This window comes from Mauremys reevesii, linkage group 4 (genome assembly GCF_016161935.1).
Source record: "Mauremys reevesii isolate NIE-2019 linkage group 4, ASM1616193v1, whole genome shotgun sequence".
NCBI lineage: Eukaryota > Metazoa > Chordata > Testudines > Geoemydidae > Mauremys > Mauremys reevesii.
In genome coordinates, this window is record NC_052626.1 from 124,485,236 (window position 1) to 124,506,565 (window position 21,330).

Consider the following 21,330-nt stretch of genomic DNA (forward strand, 5'->3'; position numbering starts at 1 on the left):
ACACCACGTCGGTAAGAGCCAATGTTCATCTATTAGACTATTGGCTAGAAGAGTCTGAAGCGATTTAAACTCCTGTACTTAGATTGGAAACTCTTGGCATCTGCGCGACGGGGCCTGGTCCATCTGTGGCGCTCCTGGGTGTCACTACAATACAGATAATAAGAACATGGTCTTCACTGCCTTCCACTGTCACTTCTTTTAATTTTTCTGTGGCAGCTTCAGTATTAAAAGGGCAGAGCTTTGGATTTCACACCTGGTTAACCCCCTGGAGCTAGCCAAAGGCATTCTGATTAATGGGTTTTATCCCCCAGACAATCTATTTAACCTGAGCAGCCGTTGTTCCCCTTCACAGTCGCTAGATGCAGTCAGTCTCCTGGGAGATGTCCCAATTACCTGGCGTGCACGCTGCAGTCATTACATGCACTGGCCTCATAAGCAGCTGGGAAACCCCGACCAGCCACTATTGCTTCCTGTGCAGGTTTGGAGAGATGTGCAGCAGATCAGCCTGCCCAAGCAAATGAGTGTGTGATAACGGCGGGGGGGAATTCAGTAAGAGGGTTTTGTGAGGGGAGCTAAGCGGGCATAGGTATGGAGTTGGGGGAGGGATAGCTCAGTGGTTTGAGCAGTGGCCTGCTAAACCCAAGGTTGGGAGCTCAATACTTGAGGGGGCCATTTAGGGATCTGGGGCAAAAATCTGTCTAGGGATTGGTCCTGCTTTGAGCAGGGGGTTAGACTAGATGACCTCCTGAGGTCCCACCTGATATTCTATGATACCACTGATCCAGCACAGGCTACACTGGGCCCTTTCTGAGCTGGCCTGATAGCATTGGCCCCAGCTCCCACACAGCTGGCTTATAGGGATGTTTGCAGTGATGAGCTGCCAAATTTTTAACAACCGGTTCCCTCCTCCCTCCAAAATTTTAACAGGTTCCCTCCTTCCCCCCCCCCTCTGGGGGGGGGGGTGTCATGCCCCTCATGTTCTTTGACACACACACTCCGAGACCCCTGACCCATCCCCCCCTTCCCTGTCCCCTGACTGCCCCTTGCCGCCACCCAACCCCTCCTCTCATTCTCAATGGCCCCCCAGAACCCCTACCCCATACAACTACCCCTTCTCTCTGTCCCTGAGTGCCCCCACCACCTCATCCAACCCTGCTCTTTCCTGACTGCTCCCCGGGACCCTTGCCCCCATTCAATCCCCCTGTTCCCTGCCCTCTGACTGCCCTGACCCTATCCACCCCCACAACCCACCCTCCTGCCCCCTTACCACACTGCCTGGGGACCGGGTCCACCCGGCCAGCACCACGCCCGGCGCCACGGGGCCCAACTCCCCGAGCCCGGCCGGACCAGAGCAGGCACCGCTCGGTGGCAGCCGCTCGGCCCGACTCCCCGGGCCGGCACTGGGGCCGAGCCGCTCGGCGGCAGCCGCGGGGCCCGACTCCCCGGGCCGGCACCGGGCCCAGATGCTCGGCGGCAGCCGCGGGGCCCGACTCCCGGGCGGCACGGGGCCCAGCCGCTCGGCGGCAGCCGCGGGGCCCGACTCCCGGGCGGCACCGGGGCCCAGATGCTCGGCGGCAGCCGCGGGGCCCGACTCCCGGGCGGCACGGGGCCGAGCCGCTCGGCGGCAGCGCGGGGCTCCCGGGCCGGCACTGGGCTGGAGGGAGCCGCGGTCTGGGACCGGGAGCTGCTGAGCCAGCCGCACCTCCCCTCCCCCTCCGCGCCCCAGCTTACCTGCCTCCATGCTGCTTGTTCAGGCTTCCCGCGAACATCTGATTCGCGGGAAGCAGGGGAGGGGGAGGAGAAGGGGGCGGAGCAGGAGTTTGGGTTTGGGCCGGAACTTTTGTTAAATTTAGCAGCCCTTAACAACCGGTTCTAAAATGGCTGCTAAATTTAACAACGGGTTCGCGTGAACCCGTGCGAACCGGCTGCAGCTCACCCCTGGATGTTTGCTGTTGATGAGTGATGCCTGCAGAGATCAAAAGCTGCCTGTGTGGGGAAGAACTAATGAAGTTGGTTTTCAGTGGTCAGCTTCATGAAGGAGTGGAACTGTCTTCTAGGGGCTGACACACTAGGAATTGACCAGGGAAACTTCCAGAGCAAAAAGCAACAAGTGGCTATAGCTTGAGTTAAAGAACTAGGCTGCTGTAGCTACAACAGACCAAGCCTAGGTTTGTTTGCTGTGGTGTTGTAGCTGTTTTGGTCCCAGGATATGAGCAAGACAAGGTGGGTGTGGTGATGGCCCAACTTCTGCTGGTGAAAGAGACAAGCTTTTGAGCTGCCCAGAGCTCTTCTCTAGGTCTGGGCTTGGATTGGCACGGAGGGGGACTCACTGTGTCTAACACGTACTCATCAGTGGGGCACTATCTGCAGGGTTAGAAACCAGGCACATGCTTGTCTTTCCAAATTATTTATTGGCTTTCTGCTACACCTCTGGTTGCCATAGAAATTAGAGTGAAATAATGATTGCTAATAATTAATCCTCAAAACATAATGTCCACACTTGTATCTAGTCCTTTTCAGCCCAGGCCCACCAAGAAGGAACAATACAGTTTGTCCCCATTTTATTGATGTGGGAAGCTGAGGCACTGGGAAGGAAGGGAAATGCCACAAGACAGCAACAGAGTAGGAAGCAGAAGGCAGGAGTCCAGATGCCTAGTCCCCTCCCTTAACTGTTAGATCATACCACTCCCTCCTTAAAAAAAAAAAATCAAAATAGACCATACTGCGGGGATAATTTCAGCCCATAATGTACTGCCGCCAGAGACCAGTCTGGTCCTATGGCTTCCCTGGGAGGAATGGAGACTGGCTGCGTAAGCAATTACAGTGAAACCTAGTGGTGGTCTCTCCCACTGGGAGTCGCAGGGCCTGACCCCTCTCATCCAGGTGTGAACCAGAAGGGGTGCCATTGGGGCTAAAATCAGGGTAGGGGAGAGGAGGATCATGCCCTGTTATACAGGGTGCCCACCAGATACAAGACCAGCAGCTCAGCCGGGCTGGGCCTCAGCTCCCAGACAGCAGTTTCCCCTCTCAGCACAGCTGGGCAGGTGTGACCAGCACTGTCTGCCCCATGGGCATGCTGAATACAGTACAGTTAACACATGTGCTGGTGGAGAGCAGGGTCCACAGGCCCGGGTGCCACTGTAGGTCTGCTAATTGGCAAACAGGGCAGGGAATATCCTGACCTCCTGGAGGTGGGTTTGTCTGTTAGTCTGATCCCTCTTTAGGCCCTGCTCCTCTCTGCCTCATGGGCACCTCCCAGGGCAGCTGCTAGCATATGTAACTTGTGCAGCCGTGGCAGCAAACTAGCTTATTCTTTTCCCACCCGATCATGGCAGTCCACCCACCCACTGCCTTACAGCGGTGGGACTCAGGACCTTTGCTCTGGAAGCATCAGTCGCTCTGCAGCCATGACGTACCATGCAGCAGGTGTGACATGTATGCAGCAAACGTGTGTGATGGGGTGGGGGGGAGTCTCGGGTCACTGTACAGCCAGGTGGATCCCTACAGCCACGCACTAACTTCAGGGCTGGTGCAAGTGTAACAAGCAGGTCTCCAGCCCCCAGAGCCTAGGACCCGGGACCTACAAGCCTCTGGAGTTAAAGGAAAGGCTGGGTGAGAACCCAGTTTCCAGGCCCAGGTGGGGAGCTTACAACAGGCTCAAGGGGCAGTGCCCCCACCTCACCTCACCCCACCAGGAGATGCTGCTCCCATGAGCCAGCAGGGGGCAGTGGTGCATCTGACACACCAGGATCCTCAATACATGGCCTGCCCTGGGGCAGTTATATAACAAACCAGGGAGCTGGGTTGTGTTTGTGCTGTGAGCTGACTCCCAGCTTGACTGAGGCCACAACACGCTGGCTAATGCACAGTCCTGGGAACTAGTTCACAGCCATGGGCACTGATTTACACTTCTAGGGTGTCTCTGGGTCTCATTTTTCAACCCCTTTGACACCAGGGCCCGGCTTGCTGCCTTCCTCAGCTGTGTCAGGGAGATCTCAGGGTCCAGTGCTGGTCCATGGACCGGTCCTTGAGAAACAGGGTTTAGAGCCCAGCAGCGTGTGTATCTCTTGCACGCCCCTTCCTGGACAGCCTGCCTGGCTCCCTCACCCCCTAGGGGAGGGGAATGGGGGCAGGGTTTTTCTCACACTCACTAGGGAGATGGGAGTGGGGGCTGAGGGAATAGCTTTTATTGGGCCAATTTCTGCTCTGGTACTGAACATAGCGTGACCAGCTGTCCTGATTTTATAGGGGCAGTCCCGCTATTTGGGATTTTTTTTTAATATAGGCACCTATTACCCCCTACCCCGACCCCATCCCAATTTTTCACACTTGCTGTCTTGTCACCCTATACTGAACAGCGGCACCACTGCGGGTAGCGGCAGAGCGGGTGTGTCACTCACACCGGGTCACACGCCCAGCCCTTTAAAGCCGGCCCAGCCTGGCCCCGCCCCCACGTGGCGCGGATTGGCCCGGCTCCACGCTCCGCAGCTGGGCTGGCTCCGGCGCTCGGCTCAGTTTCAGGCTCCGCCGCTTGTCAGTTTCACGGCGGAGCTTGCGCCCGGCTCAGCATCTCTCCGCGGGGGCGGGGGGAGCAGCGCCCCGCTCAGCCCCGCGCGGCCGGAGCTCAGCATGACCTCGCCCCCTGCAGCCGCCGCACACACCCCCTGGCTGCGCCCGTCCCCAGCTGAACCGGGGCGGCTCCGGCCCCGGGACCCCCCGCCCCGCCTGCAAGACACGCCGCGGCTGGGGTGGTGAGAGGCCGCGGGCATGGCGGCCCCTGGGGACTGCTGCGTTCAGGTGGCGGTGAGGTAAGCGGCCGCGGTGCGGGGCTGGCGCCGAGAAGTGGGGTGATGGGTGGACAGGGGGGCAGACAAAGGTACCTTGTGTTGCTCCAGCCCCTTCTGCGGGCTCGCCCCTTCCTCCTGCTGCTGCGGTTTCATGGGGTTAAACAAAGGTGCAAAATCCTGTGGGGACTGCATGGGGGTGGGGTGCAGATCAATACTGGTCTGTTGTGTGCCTTGCACTGGGGGTGGGTTGTGAGAGCTTTATCTGGTGTCTGGCTAGGCACTGATCAGCTCCACAGCAAGACATTGTTCTGGTTTTTGCCTAGGGGGTTGTGTGTGTGTTGTCTAGGATGTGTGTTTCTGATGCACAGATCAATATTGTTCTGTCTTCTGAGAAAACACTGGGCTGCTCTCTGCCTCTCTCAATCCGGGTGCGCTGACCATTCTAAAAGATAACCAGTGAGGAAATCCTGTATTTCACACACCAGCCTAGCTGTTTGCTGGGTTTCCTCTCCGACTTGCGTGTCCTTGTTATATTTTTGTAGCCAAACAAAGCCCTGGGTTGTACAACGAGAGCTGCCTGTTTCCCTGAGGGCTGGATGACCCCCTTTATCTCTCTCCACCAAAAATCCCTTTCCTGGTCTGACAGTTGGGGGGGGGGGGTTGTTTTGTTTTGTTTGGCAGGAGCTGCTCCTTTTTGTAATAATTTGGTGTTAATCTGCTGTAACCAGGACTCTCCTCTTCCCTGGGTCTGAGTGGCCTTCTGGAGGTGGGGGAGAACATCCCAAATGTCATTGTTGAATGTCAATACTGCTTTACCTTGTTCTCCCCTGCGGGTTTCCGCTTTGCAGCTTTCACTCCTCAAATTGCTTGTTTCATGGCCATTTTGTGTGTTTTAAATGCAATCAGTGACAAATGTGGCTGCAGCAGTCCCTTTATCCGCCCCGAAGGTGCGACTCTCCTGCTTCAGTGGGAAGGTTGGAGACAGTGCATCATTTCAGCATCCTTTGTGCTTCCTCCTGGCCCAGGAACAATAGGGAAGAGATTTTGCGTTTGATTTTTTTTTTTAATAAGGGATCCGTAAATGGCACCTACATTGTTTGCAGTTAATGGGATTATTGTGAACTGTGCTGGGTGGCTCTAGGTGGTATTAGGGTGAACGGGGCATTAGGGAAGAAACTGCGGCAAGATTTCTAGTAAGGTATCGGCACTGGGTCTCAAGGAGGATTGCAGAGCCCTTGTCAAATTCGGGGGTTCTTTGTTGAAGCCGCCGGGCTGAGTGTATTCTGAGTGCAGCCGCTAGGATCCTGGAGCCGTCTGTCATTTTCATTGCTGCTCGTTGCCAAGAAAGGAGGGGTGGGGTGAGGGAGGGGGACCCCACTGTATAAGTGCATCTTATTGAGGTATCATGTGGAAAGCACACCAGAGCTGATGCTCCATGGGGAGACCAGCGCTGGGGCAGGTGGGAGGGGATGCAAGTCCTTTGCAGGCTGAGCCGCTGTCCTGGTGTGGACGATGAGCTCTGACTTCTGGCCCTGGGCAGCACTTCCCCTTCAGCTCGGTCTGCACAGAGGTGACCATCTGCCCCGTGCTGAGTGGTCACCAAACCCGGGAGCCTGGCTGCTGGATCACCCTGTTCAAGTGACCCTGGCCCAGGGTCTCTTAAAGCCCCAGTGCTGTGCACACTTGTACTAAAACCACCGAGGGTTCTGGAGGTCTAACTGAGGCAGGATTGGAAGCCCTGTTATTTAAACCTGGTGTTTCTGGGGAGTTGGTCTCCATAGGAATTCTCTGAAATATGGTCCAGCTGAATTGGTTTTGAATCTGATTGGGCTAGGCTGTGTAGACAGAGCCCAATAGTCTCTCCAAATTCTTGTCCCTGCCTTGGTTATAGTGGTAACATCTCTGTTTTCCATTGTCTTCTGTGATGGGGGTGAGAAATGGCCATCAATGGGAACTGCCCTGCACCCCATCTTACCCAGATCTCCTGTGTTTTTACCTGGGATGCAACTCTTCCCTCCCCCTAGCTCAGGAGAGGATGAACCTGGTGGCCCTGATTCTGATCTAGCTTGAGCTGGTGTAAATCTGGAGTGGAGTCAATGAGAACCCCTTAAGTGGAGCAGCCCAAGCCCCTGACATCAGGGGGAGGGCCGGATACTGCTGGGGGAGATGAGACCTTGTCTGCTCTGGAATCTTAGCCCAGGTAACCTGCACTGTTACTCTGTTGCACTGGTTTAAATGGTCTCCCCTGGGGGGTTACACTGGTGCCCCTACACTCCCATGTGTGCCTGAGCCCAGAGGTCTCCCACTGGTCAGAGACCCACCTGTCATTCATCTTGCATTTCTTTCAGGACAGATCCTCTAACAAAAGCCCCCAATCTGGGCTGCTGGGGGCTCCCCCTTTCAGAGGTGAAAGGATGGCTGTAGCCCCGGAGGAGGAGTGTTGTGGGCCTTTATAATCGGCTGTGCCCTGCTCCCAGCTAATCCCCATTAGCCTGTGTCTACTAGAGGGGTTATTTTAATTCTCAGACTCACGTGGGAGCATTGCTGGTGGGTGGCTTTTGAAACCCCTCACTGGCCCAAGGGTGTGCAGAAGGGCTGGAGGGGGTGTGTATGTGTGAGCTCTGTGGGTTCTCAGTCCGATCCTTACCCAGTCTGCCCTGTGCTCCATTGTCTTTAGAGATGAGCCTCTCCTAGCTCCAGATATTGGTTCAGGGGCGAGGCTATTTGCAGCTGATCTGGCCAATGAAAGCTGGTTTGGGGGTGGCGAGGGGTGAGTGGGGTGCATGCTTTGGAAGCTGAAGGTGAATTGGCAGGACAAAGGAGGGGATTTAGAAATAAACTGTAATGATAAGGCCAGTGGTGGCCAATGGGACAGCGAGGCAGGATTGCAGCACTGTGCCGGAACAGTGCAGACAGGTTCCCGAACACCGGCCTGGGCCATGGAAGGTCCTAGCGCTTTCTGGCTGATACCAACACAGAGCTAGGACTGGGGTTTCAGTGTGTTGGCGGGGGGAGGCTGTCCAACTCCCCTGCAAACCGTGCTGGGCACTTGGAAATCTGTAGCGCATTATCTGCTAAGACCCAGACAGACACTAATGACTCTGTGCCCTGGGGGATGGGGTGTTGAGAGCTTTATCCCCATTTTCAATCAGACTGTGGGATCACAGCCCTTGGAATGATATTAAACCTCCCTTCTCCAGCCAGCAGGGAGCAGCTGGACTCTGGCATGAACGGGTGCCTGTGTATGCAGAAGTGGGGAGACGCATCTCTGCAGCGTGACTCTATCTGGGAGGTTCTGGCTCCCTGGAAGGCAGAGGGGTTTGAAAAGCTGCCTTTGGCATGGGAAAGAAGGGGGTGCAATGGCCAGAGGTTCTACCCCCACTTAGCTCATGGGTGCACAAAGTCAAAATTCGCCCAGCCAATGGCTCATTGGGCTGCGATCAAGGCAGGTCAGTTTCATAGCTCTGGCAAGAGAACCATGTGGCCAGCATCCTGTCCAACTGCCCCACCCCGCCCCAATGGATCAGGTACCTGGTACGCAGCTGGGTGAACTGGAGGTGGCCTTTCAGGGTGAGATCAAGCGACACTTGAACCCATGACCTTCAGGACTTGCAGTTGAGCATTCAGACCCTGCACCTCAGTCCATGGATCCACCCTGACTCAGAATTCACAGGATCTTTGGGGTACCCCTGGCTTCTACTGTGCTACATGGTCCCACCAGTTCCTGTGGATCCTGGGGCCACACAGCTATGGAGGTGCTTGTATGGCCCTCCTGAGTGTGGCCTCCCAAGAACACTGCTCCCAGGAGCTGCCTGAGTGTGGCTGCCATGTGGAGGTGGGAGCTGCGGCATCAAGGGAGAAGGAGCCCGTGGTCCATGGTTCTGGTTCGGACCAGGCTGTTAACCCCTTATGCCCACTGGTGAGCAGTTCCTTGTGAGAGTTGGTGCTGGAGCCAGGGCTCCCTGAGGGGAGGAAGGGGCTTTGCAGACTGGCCCTGTAGGGAGGATCTGTCAGGCTGGATGGGACACCACCGAAGCTGCTCCAGCACCTGCTTGGAAAGTCCAGACCTGTGGAATTGAGTTTTCAATGCATGGGGGAGGGGAACCCCAGCGCCATCTACAGAAATTGGCCTGCTAAACCCAGGGTTGTGAGTTCAATCCTTGAGGGGGCCACTTAGGGATCTGGGGAAAAAAAAATTGGTCCTGCTAGTGAAGGCAGGGGGCTGGACTCGATGACCTTTCAAGGTCCCTTCCAGTTCTAGGAGATTGGTATATCTCCAATTATTACCTAAATGCAGCAAAACCCTTCAAAAAAACCAAACAAACACCACCACCTGATCCAGATCAAAGAGCCCAGCCTCCAAAAGCAACAGGGCGAGAGACGAGTTTGTTACATGGATGCACTTTACCATCAAAGCAAAATCCAGCTAAGATAATGGTGCTTTCTTGAATGGCTGCTGGTTCCAGGCGCAGACCTGCCAGCAAGGTGTGCTGGGGTGTTCTTTTATTACCTCGGTATGACAGGCAGTGATGTGGCCAGCTCCTGTTCATGTAGCTGAGCTGGCCTTGTTGGCTCCCCAGCTCGCTGCTTATCCAGATGCCTTTTTAATCTCCTCTCATGATAACGCAAGCGAAAAACCCTCCTTTCTGTTTAAAATGCCCAAGGGCTGGACTGCCTGCTGTTCTGCTGCAGAGATGAAGCCAGGCCTGTCCTGCAAACTTGAGGGCAGAAGGGTGAGCAAACCATGGGGTTTAGGCCCCTTTTTTGGTTCATCTAATGACGTGCGGTAGGAGGAAGGCCTATAAGCTGCTAGTTTTGCTTTTGTTTACTGTTTTCCTACTACTTTTACCGCTGAGAGTCAGGTTCTCTCTCTTCCCTGGATGACTTTGTGTGTGACCGCAGAACGACTAGGTTTATGATATCACAAGTCCCAAGGACTCACTGGTCATCAGCAAACCGTCAGGAGCCTGCCCTCGGAACAGGGCTGGCGGTGCGGCCGCTGGTGGACAGACTCCAGGCCCCACTGGACTCATGGGAGCAGACCCAGGCTCCCTCTCCCATGGCCAGGCCGGCCCTCCAGGCTTGTTTGTGTCAATAGAGGATGCCCCCAGGTCCAGGAAGCAGATCCACATGGGGCTGGTGTGATGGAGCCCACTGAGTGCTGTTGTTTCTTTGTGTGCCCTGGGTTTGATGTGTGTGTGTATGGGGTGGGGGGTGGGGTGTCTGGGGAGGCCGGGCAGGGGATTTGACCCTCCCAGAGCTGCTTTGGGGTAGGGGAGTTCTTCACAAAAGCATCTGTGCTGCATGTCAAATAACTTTTCAAATATCTTTAAAAAAACAAAACTACCCCCAAAGTCCCTAGCCCAGCATTTCCTGCAGCAGCTGAGCGTGCCCGAGAAGGGCCAGGAAATGGAGCTTGTGAAATTGGGGAAGGAAGTCGAGTCAGATTTCAAGTTTATTTAAACCCTGCAACCTCCAGACCTCAGGCGCTCTTCTAAACACACTGCTGAAACACGCAGCCTTCCCCTAACTGGGCTGCTGAATCGCTCGTGGCCAGTCCGAGTGCCTGTTATCCCCACAGCTGCTGGGGCTGCACCCCTCTGCCCTGTCAGGTGGGAAGGGTGCACACCCCCTACAGCCACAGGGGCTGGCTCTGGTTTGAATTTGCCACTAGCTTTGCAGGTGGGGTGGAGAGAGATGTGTAGCCAGAGGGAACAGCCTGGGTCTTGTGTGGGTGCATAGAATCATAGAAGATTAAGGTTGGAAGAGACCTCAGGAGGTCTCAAAGCAGAACAGACCCCAACTAAATCATTCCAGCCAGGGCTCTGTCAAGCCAGGCCTTAAAAACCTCTAAGGATGGAGATTCCCCACCTCCCTAGGTAACCCATTCCAGTGCTTCACCACCCTCCTAGTGAAATAGTTTTTCCTAATATCCAACCTAGACCTCCCACACTGCAACTTGAGACCATTACTCCTTGTTCTGTCAGCTAGTACCACTGAGAACAGCCGAGCTCCGTTCTCTTTAGAACCCCTCTTCAGGTAGTTGAAGGCTGCTATCAAATCCCCCCTCACTCTTCTCTTCTGCAGACTAAATAAGCAGTCTCTCCTCATAAGTCATGTACCTCAGCACCCTGATCATTTTCCTTGTCCTCCACTGGACTCTCTCCAATTTGTCCACATCCTTTCTGTAGTGGGGAGCTGAAAACTGGATCCAGTATTCTAGATGTGACCTCACCAGTGCTGAATAGAGGGCAATAATCACGTCCCCTCAATCTGCTGGCAATGATCCTGCTAATGCAGCCCAATATGCCGTTAGCTTCTTGGCAACAAGGACACACTGCTGACTCGTATCCAGCTTCTCATCCACTGTAATCCCCAGGTCTTTTTCTGCAGAACTGCTGCTTAGCCAGTCGGTCCCTAGCCTGTAGCAGTGCATGGGATTCTTCCCTCCTAAGTGCAGGACTCTGCACTTGTCTTTGTTGAACCTCATGAGATTTCTGTTGGCCCATCTGTCTAGGTCACTCTGAACCCTATTCCTATCCTGCAATGTATCTACCTCTCCCCCCAGATTAGTGTCCTCCTCAAACTTGCTGAGGGTGCAGTCCATCCCATCATCCAGATCATTAATGAAGATATTGAACAAAACTGGCCCCAGGACCAACCTCTGGGGCACGCCATTTGATACTGGCTGCCAACTAGACATCGAGCTGGTGATCACTACCTGTTGAGCCCGATGATCTAGCTGGCTTTCTATCCACCTTGTAGTTTATTCAGCCAATCCATACTTCTTTAACTTGCTGGCAAGAATACTGTGGGAGACAGTATCAAAAGCTTTGCTAAAGTCAAGATATATCACGTCCACCGCTTTCCCCATATCCACACAGCCAGTTATCTCCTCATAGAAGGCAATCAGGTTAGTCAGGCATGACTTGCCCTTGGTGAATCCATGTTGACTGTTCCTGATCACTTTCCCCTCCTTTAAGTGCTTCAGAATTGATTCCATGATTTTTCTGGGGACTGAGGTGAGGCTGGCTGGCCTGAGGTTCCCCAGATCCTCCTCCTTCCCTTTTTTAAAGATGGGCACTACATTAGCCTTTTCCCGGTCATCCGGGACCTCCCACCATCGCCATGAGTTTTCAAAGATAACGGCCAATGGCTCTGCAATCGCATCAGCCAACTCCCTCAGCACCCTCGGATGCATTGCATCTGGCCCCATGGACTTGTGCATGTCCAGCTTTTCTAAATAGTCCTTAACCTGTTCTTTCACCACTGAGGGCTGCTCACCTCCTCCCCCATACTGTGCTGCCCAGTGCAGCAGTCTGGGATTTGACCTTGTCTGAAGACTGAGGCAAAAAAAGCATTAAGTACTTTAGCTTTTTCCACATCCTCTGTCACTAGGTTGCCTCCCCCATTCAGTCAGGGTCCCAGACTTTCCCTGACCACCTTCTTGTTGCTTACATACCTGAAGAAACCCTTCTTGTTACTGTTGCCGGCACCGAGGCCCGAGGCGACAGCAACAGTGGTTCGTTGCCCGGTGTGCTTCGCTTCCAATAAACACACCAAGGTGGAGAAGCAAAAACCAGGTTTATTTGAGCCCAGATAAGGTGCAAGGGAGCCATAGCAATCTCAAATCCTGCACCGATACAAAGTTTTTTTCTCTTTATACATAACTTTACTTAGCATTTCCATCACCCCCACCTTTCATTCCCATGCAGCAAAAAATACACTGCAATAGCAATCACATGAAGCAGTTAAGTCATACTTGGCAAAACCACCTTAGCTCGTTAGCAACTCTTCTGTGATCAGTTATCTGTACTTTCCTGGGGGGGGCTACGCTCTCATCATGCATATTTAATTACAGCACCTGCTTTCCGCCGATCTTATTTAGTATTGGCTACATCTAGTGTCTCAAGCAGCTGCCAGTGCCATTGTATTACACACATAACACAGGAGTTACAAAAGTTTAGTAAGGCTAACAAAAGCACTTTACATAAAGGTACTTTGGGTCACATAGGCCCAAAGCCATCCTCCCGAGTTACCTAGATTTATGCCTAGTGACACCAACATTACCTTTCACATCCCTTGGTAGCTGCAATTCCAATTGTGCTTTGACCTTCCTGATTACACTCCTGCACGCTCAAGCAATATTTTTATACTCCTCCCTAGTCATCTGTCCAAGTTTCCACTTCTTGTAAGCTTCCTTTGTGTTTTAAGCTCACCAAAGATTTCTCTGTTAAACCAAGCTGGTCGCCTGCCATATTTGCTATTCTTTCTGCACATTGGGATGGTTTGTTCCTGCGCCCTCAGTAAGGTTTCTTTAAAATACTGCCAGCTCTCCTGGACTCCTTTCCCCCTCATATTAGCGTACCAGGGGATCCTACCCATCAGTTCCCTGAGGGAGTCAAAGTCTGCTTTTCCGAAGTCCAGGGTCCGTATTCTGTTGCTCTCCTTTCTTCCTTTTGTCAGGATCCTGAACTCAACCATCTCATGGCCACTGCCTCCGAGGTTCCCATCCACTTTTGCTTCCCCTACTAATTCTTCCCTGTTTGTGAGCAGCTGGTCAAGAGGAGCACGGCCCCTAGTTGGTTCCTCTGGCACTTGCATCAGGAAGTTGTCCCCAACACTCTCCAAAAACTTCCTAGATTGTCTGTGCCCTGCTGTATTGCTCTCCCAGTAGATGTCAGGATGATTGAAGTCCCCCATGAGAACCAGGGCCTGTGATCTGGAAACTTCTGTTAGTTGTCCGAAGAAAGCCTCATCCTCCTGGTCTGGTGGTCTATAGCAGACGCTCACCACGACATCACCCTTGTTGCTCTCACCTCTAAACTTAACCCAAAGACTCTCAACAGGCTTTTCTCCAGTTTCATACTGGAGCTCTGAGCAATCATACTGCTCTCTTACATACAGTGCAATGCCTCCAGGAAGGACAGGCTGGGGAGAAAAGGTGAACAGTTTATACCCATCCATGACAGTGCTCCAGTCACATGAGTTACCTCACCAAGTCTCTATTATTACAATCATATCATAGTTCCTTGACTGTGCCTGGACTTCCAGTTCGTCCTGCTTCTTTCCCAGGCTTCTTGCGTTCGTGTACAGGCACCTAACTAGCCAATTGCCCTGTTTCTCAGTATGAATCAGGAAGCCTCTCCTGTTGCACCCTCCTCCTTGTGTTTCCTCCCAGTATCCCACTTCCCCACTTACCTCAGGGCTTAGGTCTCCATACTCCAGTGAACCTAGTATAAAACCCTCCTCATTAGGTTAGCAAGCCTGCCTGCGAAGATGCTCTTCCCTCTCTTCGTTAGTGGATCCCATCTCTTCTTCTTCTTCCTGGAACAAAATCTCAGGGTTGAAGAATCCAAAGCCCTCTCTCTGACACCACCTGTGTAACCACGCATTTACCTCCAAAATTCAATCATCCCTTCCTGGTCCTTTTCCTCCAACAGAGTGCATGCTGATTGCAGCCCATCCCGCTGGCCCTGGGTGATGCTGAGCAAGAGCCAGGGCTGTGCTGAGAACGTATGTCCCCTTGGAGCAGGGTTGCTGGGGGAAGGGAGCAGAAGCACTGCCAGGCCTGCTCAGGATGGGGCATTAGCATCTCTGCTGTCAAACAGGTGGTGCTAACGTTACCAGCAGAGATCGGCTGTGAGGGGCAGGGGGAGAGGATTAGGGTCTGGGCTTGGCTGTCTGTGCGGTCTGAGATCTCCTATGCGGCTGGCTGGCAAACCAAAGAGGTTCTTGGCTTTTCAAGGCAGCAGGGGAGGAGTTGAATCCAATTCCAGCTCCACTTACTGCCATTCTGGTGCAGGTGGCAGAATGAGAATTGGCCAACTGCTGTGTTAGAAGGACCCTGCCACCGGGTGCCCCCAGGGCAGAGAAGATGATTTGGGATTGTGTGGGAGATGCCAGGCCAGGATCTTGGTCTTTGTGCTCGTTGTAGATGTTGGCATCTAGCATTTGTTTGGTTTGTTATAGGGAAAAAAGATTGAAACAGTTGAATAAATAATAATTTTGTTTAAAGGAAGATGCCAGACCAGTATGATCATAGACACCAGGGATGATCCCAGGATTTTTAAACTGGGAGCAGTGGTGGAAACTGGCTTCTGAGTGAGTGATAACCCTTAGAGGATCCTAGCACTGGCATGTGTGGGCAAAGCCTCTTTCTGCGCGGATTCTCATAACCCTGGCCAAGGAGCAGCAGGCTGGGAGCCCTGCTTCAGAGCCAGCCCTGGTGTGTTTCCAACGGAAAGCACCTGTATGTGGGGAGGGCTGTGGGAGTGCAGGGCGGGCGCTGACGGGAGCCCAGGGAGATGACCATGGTGGGATGCCCTAGTGACCAAAGGAGGCAGCTCTGCAGTGGCCACAGGCGAGAGCTGAAACCTGCAGGCAGGCTGCCCATGTTGCAAATCCTCCAGTTGGGGAGCATCCCAAAGCCCCTAGCTGGCCCCTGGGCCATGACATGGGGCAACATCTGCCGCCTCTTTAATCATCACTAGAATGCCGGCGGATCTCACCATCTATAGGAATGCCGGACTGTTGTGAATCCCGCTAAGCTTTGGGGCTCAGTGAAATCTTGTGGCAGTGAGTTCCACAGGCCATGTGTGTGTGTATTTCCATCTCTTTGAAACATTCTTCTTTTTCATCCTATTGACTGTCCCCTTGTCCTTCCACTAGGAGAGGGGCTGAATAGCGGGGTCTGACCAGCCTTCTGTGTCCCATTCGTTGTGGATGCTGCCCTCGTGTCCCCTCTCTACGCTCACCAGCCCCAGTCCCTTAGACGAGCGGCTCTTGTGGCCTGTCTCTGAACCCTATCTCCCTCTGCTCTGTCCCCTTGGATATGGGCTGACCAGAACTGGGCCCAGGGCTCTAGCAGTTAGGGTCACAATGCAGCCCTGGGGCCTAGACTGGCTGAGGGCTATCTCTGCAGCCCTGCTCCCTACACGGAAGGGAATTCAGTGCAGCTGCAGCTAATCTGCCGGCCCCCTGCCTCCTCCATTTGGGGTCCACAGTGGGCTTAGTGTCATGCTGCTTAGATCCCCGTTTGCAGAATCCTGTGGGGAGGATGTTTTCCTGTGGTAATTAGCTGATCATTTACTCAAATTACAAGTGGAATTAGCTGCTCAGGTAGGTGGCAGCTGCCTTAGATGGGAATCTGAATCTGGGGGCGTTGTGTCAGGTGGGTCTCTGGGAGCTGGGACATCACATCTGTGTTTGGAGAAGTTCACAGCAGCTCGCTTTATCCCCCAGGTGCAGGGGATGGAACAGGCAGCTTGGGCTGGTCCTGGTCTCTCACCCTCTATTGCTGGTCTGTATTCTAAACCCTGGGGAATGCTTTGTGGGCTGGGGGGGAAGAGAGATAGTTAGGAACTTGGTGCTGTCTCCTGCCTGGAGAAGCTCCCCAGCCCTTAAGGGAAGAGAGCAACGAATGGCTTTTTGTGCTCCTGTAACTGACTTCAGGCTAACCCCCGGAGTTTCACTAACCCTCGGGCTTCAAGTCCTTCGGTGCCTGGAGCCAGGGGTTCATATTACACGTGCTCTCGCCTCCCACAGCCAGCCTGGGTCCAGCACGTTCCTAGTATTAACCCTTGACAGAGTGCTCCTTGGGGTGGGGCTCTCATAGAATCATAGAATCTCAGGGTTGGAAGGGACCTCAGGAGGTCATCTAGTCCAACCCCCTGCTCAAAGCAGGACCAATCCCCAGACAGTTTTTTTTTTACCCCCTGTTCCCTAAATGGCCCCCTCAAGGATTGAGCTCATAACCCTGGGTTTAGTAGGCCAATGCTCAAACCACTGAGCTATCCCTCCCCCTGATGGCCCTTCCTGGGGTGGGAGTGTGTCTTGAAGGCCATGTGGCTGGCCCGGAGGGTCTTCCAAAGGCAGGAGTAAAAGCCCCTGTTCAATGGGCCCTGTATTGAAATAGGGATGGGTGGCCCAGAGGTTAAGGTGCTTGCCTGGCACTTAGAAGAACTGCGTTCAATTCCCTGCTCTGCCACAAACTCTGTGTGTGACCTTGGGCAAGTCCCGTGGCCTCGCTATGGCTTTGTTCCCTGGCTGTACCATGGGGATAAGAGCATGGGGGTGAGGGTAAGGGTAAGGCCCCCTGGCTGTACCGTGAGGGTAAACATGTTTCATGAGGCATACAATGACTTTGAGGGGGGGGATATAAATACCTTAGATAATCCAGTAACTTTTTTAGTGCTACCTAAAATAGTCTTCAGCATCCTGATCCAAGCTAGACCCAAGACTCCTTCGACCTTGTGAGCAGCCCATTTTCTGCAATTGAAGAAGAATCAGTGTCTTGTGATTTGGGATCTGAGCCAGACCAGAACAGTGGGCACTGGGTCGGCTCTCTGAACCGGTGGGAAGGGGTCGTTCCTGATCTGATGGGCTTCTCTGGTCTGGTTCCCTGTCGGTGGGGTCTATGTGGCCTCCTGCCCTTGGCCAAGTTAGATACAAAGTCCTAGCGGGCTGACGTCCGTTGTCACTGCGGCCTTAGGAAGTCGGGCAGTCCTGCTGCGGCTCGGGGCAGTGCCCTCTCAGGATGGGGTGAGTGAGGCTGAGAACAGGGTGCCTGCAGCCTGGCAGGGCCAGCGCTAATGTAGGCTGAAAAAGTGTGTGTGTGTGTGTGTCGTTGGCTCTGGAAATGAAAGTGACGTCTCATCTGCCTGTCCTCCCCATCTGGTCTGCCCCCTCCAGACCCACTGTGAGCCTCTCGGGTTCTGCCCTCCCAGGCCTGGGGGAGCTGCAGCCAGGCTCCCTGGGTTGGGGGGCATGCCCCATTACTCACAGGATGGGAGCGGGGAGGAGAGAATAGAGCCACCCCAAGCTGCGTCTGCAGCACCCCTGACTGGCTACTCTTCCCCAGGGGGTGTGATTTCCCCCTAGGCAGGCTGAACTGTAGCCCCTCAGCGACTGGCTCAAGCTGTGGTCCCAGGTTCTCAACCCGGCATGGTGTGAGCCCTGCGCATGGCAGAACGGGATCCCCTCCCACCCCCACGCCCCTCCTGGGGCAGAGAGGAGGGGACATGCTGTGATGCTCTTCATGCTACAAAACCGCTGGGGATGGGGGTGCAGGAGGGGGAGGTGACATGGGCTGGGGAAGGGGATGAGGACACAGAGCTGGACAGGCTGGAAGGAAAATGAGGGAAACTCAGTAAAAGCTCCTTGGAAAATGTAACTGTTCCAGCCAATGGCAGGGGCCCCAGGGCCTGGGCTCCTGTCTGCAGAGATGGGGGATGGGCAGGAGGCCACTGCCCCTCCTGGCCTAGCGTTGGCTCCAGGTAGGGAAGTGAACCCCGATGCTCTCAACCGCCCTGCAGGGCTAGGGGCTTCTGGCTATTTCATCTTGCAAGCAGCTGCAATCACACTTGTCCCAACACCCCCCACCCCCCCGGCTCAGACCTCTTTGAATCTGGGTTGGCTGGTGCATCCCCCGCAGCCACAACCTGCCTTGAGCTGCCCCAGCCCCCGGGAAGGCAAAAGCAGCCAGTGTCTTGGCGGGGGGCTGGGGGTTATGAAGATGGGGCCCAGGCACGCATATGAGATAGGGTAGAGGGAGATAAACAGGCGTGATGGGGTGAATGGCTGCAGGGGAGAAGGGTGGGGGCTCTGCAGGAGATAGCAGGGCCCTCTCGCTGCAGCTGTCCGGTCTCCTGCTCAGGACTGTTGGCCCAGGGGGTTGGGTGTGGTGGCTGCAGGTTGCAGGGAGCTCAGTAGTGTGAAGGATCAGCTGGCCCAGCTTCTCTCTAGAGAGGATTCAGGCCAGTGACAGGCAGGCACAGGGGAAACAAGCTGTGATATTTCTGCCTCGTCCCAGGGGTTCTCTGGCCACTGTGCACCCTGCCAGCTGGTTTCTGTTCAGGAGAGTTGCCGGACAGGAGGCAGCAGGTCAGAAATGACACATCGGCGGAGCCCAGAGCTAGAACAAGAGGGGCTGTGGGTCAGCGCTGAGTGGAGGAGCGTTAGCCAAGGCTTTGCTCCACTCCAGCCAGTGCTGATTGGCTTTGCATTTTCATGAGCAGTAAAGTTCACCCAGTATCTATTCCTCTAACTCCAAATCACTGTCAGGAGACCGGAGCTCCAGTTCCCTGGGGGCTGGAACCACTGCAGTCTCCACCTTAGGAGGTAGCAAATCTTTGCGTGGCTGAGGGCTGGAGTGTAGAGTGGTGTGACCTCGTCGAGCAGAAACCTTGAGAAACTGCAGATCCCATGGGAGCCTGAAGAGCGAGTGTTCGGGGGTCTGGCCATGTGCAGCTGCAGCCTCCCCTTTTAGGTGCGTGGCTATAGCAAGGGGAGACCTATCCTGGTAGCAAAGCTGCAAGGGAATTGTTGCCTGGTGCCGTCTGACCCAGACTAGACAGGGACAACTAGACCAGTCAGTTTCTCTTTCGGAGCTAGTCAGTTTCACTTCCGGGTTCCCATGCCCTAGCAGAGTGCTGTGGTGTGTTTGGTGTCCATTGCTCCAGAGAAGTGGTTTAAATTGGCCGCTTAAAACGGTCATAGGAACTCACCAGGGCGGGCGCAGCGTTGAGTCACCCACCCTTTCCGCTGCCGGCTAGGAGGGAGTTGGGTGACTCATTCCGGTGCAGTGCAATGATACTGGAAGGATAAAGAGCACCTGACTTGCTCTGTAAAAAGTCTCTTGCCTTAGATGTGTGGCTGAGCTGGAGTTTCACAAAGCTGGCTTCTATCAGCCACATTAAGCTACGTTTTTCACGTCAGTTAGAAAAAATATCTCGTTGGTATTGGGTTTTGCTAAACCTACATTTTGGGGCTAAAATACCTGACAGCGCCCCCTTTGATTTAAACACGATAGATTATTCCAGGGTCTGGGAGCCTCTTCCCAGGAGTGACAGGCGTCATTCACTGGCTTTGCGATTCGTACATTCAAAAATGATTTAGGGGCTCATTGAAAGTCAGTGGGATTTAGGCATCTAAGTCCCTTTGGTGCTTTTGAAAATGTTACCCCCTGTATCTAGCCCATGTGGAAATGCCTCCAAGTTCTCTAGACTCGCTTTCACGGTGCATTTACAGCATAAAGTGGAGCAGGTGCTGTTTGCGATGCTCCGTCTCCGCACTATGAATATCTCCTGCCCCATCTCCATACCCAACACCTCCAGCTCCAAAGCATAGACCATTACCCTGACACATCCCAAGTAACTTCAGTAACTGACAGCAGTAGTAGACTCTTATCCTCTATGCGGACCAACCAGTAGAGGGGACAAAACACACTTAGCTATTCCTGTTTGGTGCCTTTCAGCCTTGCACAAGAAGAACCAGGTAATTTCCATCTGAATAACCTTAATTTTATACTAAGGACGAAAGAGTTCTGCATATGACGTGTGTGTGTTCTCCTCCTCCTTTTCCTGGGCTTGGATCTCGCCTGGGAAAGGAGCCCCCAAGGAGATCAGGGCTAGTCCATGGGATGCACCCTGCAAGGTGGAAAACGGGGATCAGGGGACATTTTAAGGCTACAGGACTGTTGGGCTGTGGCAGTTCTGACAGTGTCATCCTGACGGTTTAGCAATGTTAATTATGGTCAAGCAGCATAATTGTGGTGGAGGTCGTGGGAGAAAATGACAGAAGGCAAAGCTCTAAAAAGATACCACCCTGCTCAAAATAAGAATCTGACACATTGAGGGGGGGGGCACTTTTCCCAGTGGACCCTGGTGCTAATTGAAAAGCAGGCAAGCTCCTTGTTTTGCACAGCCCTTTCCCCATTTGTCAGGCAGGCCCTTTTGGTCCCGGAGGGGATATCCTCTACCAGAGGCTGTCAAAATACAACTGTGTTGTTAGATTAAACAGCCGAGAGACTTGGGACCTGCCTGATTGCAATGGGAGGTCACGCAGGGCTCGGCCGCAGAGGTCTCCCTGTTGGGAGGTGCGCAGTGGGGGCAGAACTGTGTGCAGCTGGGCTGTTTCCGCCTATGTTAAACACTAGCAGGTTTCCCTGTAGCCACAGTTTCGGTTGGAGGTTAAGCATGTGACCCTGCCGTACCCTGGTGATTCTCTTAGCAGGCGCGTGGCTCGCACTCTGCAGGTGCTGGGGGTCGCTTTCCCGGGACGGCTCATTTTGCACGACTCAAATGGGTTGGATATGTGGGCGCTTGGCCCATTGAGCAGATCGGCCGCTGTCTGTCGGGCTTCCCTTCTGCACACAGCGGGTTTATTCCCAGCATCCTGCTTTAACCAGAGTTAATATGCTGGGAGGAAAAAAATCAAGCCCTGCTGTTTCTCTCTGCTGCCTGAAAAGGTGGGGCTCAGACCCAGCCGCTTGTTGGCCAAGCTGTGCAGGAACTGGGGTGCTGACCCAGGGGCGCCGTCCCCTTTGTCACCATGATGCTTTTGTTTTCTGCGGGCTGTCCCTTTAAACCTGCAAGGACTCGGCTGCTTATCTCTACGGACAGTCATTGCAAGTGCAGGCTGTGATCTGTCTCTTGCACATCTCTGGCCCTCAGCTGTGTAGTATCTGAGCCCAGCAGGGCTTTTACTGTCTTTATCCTCAGACAGTCCTGCGAGGTAGGGTGGTGCTGTTATCCCCATTGCG

General features: G+C 54.0%; 1 protein-coding gene across 2 annotated transcripts in view; it reads left to right on the plus strand.

Moving 5' to 3' along the window:
• Positions 1–4,473: 4,473 nt before the first annotated feature.
• The window catches only part of KIF21B (kinesin family member 21B), an 87,947-nt gene continuing 71,090 nt past the window's right edge, over positions 4,474–21,330 (plus strand). For both annotated transcript variants that reach the window (XM_039534933.1, XM_039534935.1), the window contains exon 1: positions 4,474–4,808. In XM_039534933.1, the coding sequence (XP_039390867.1) occupies positions 4,768–4,808 (41 nt within the window). In that variant the 5' untranslated portion in view covers positions 4,474–4,767. The remainder of the gene's footprint in view (positions 4,809–21,330) is intronic.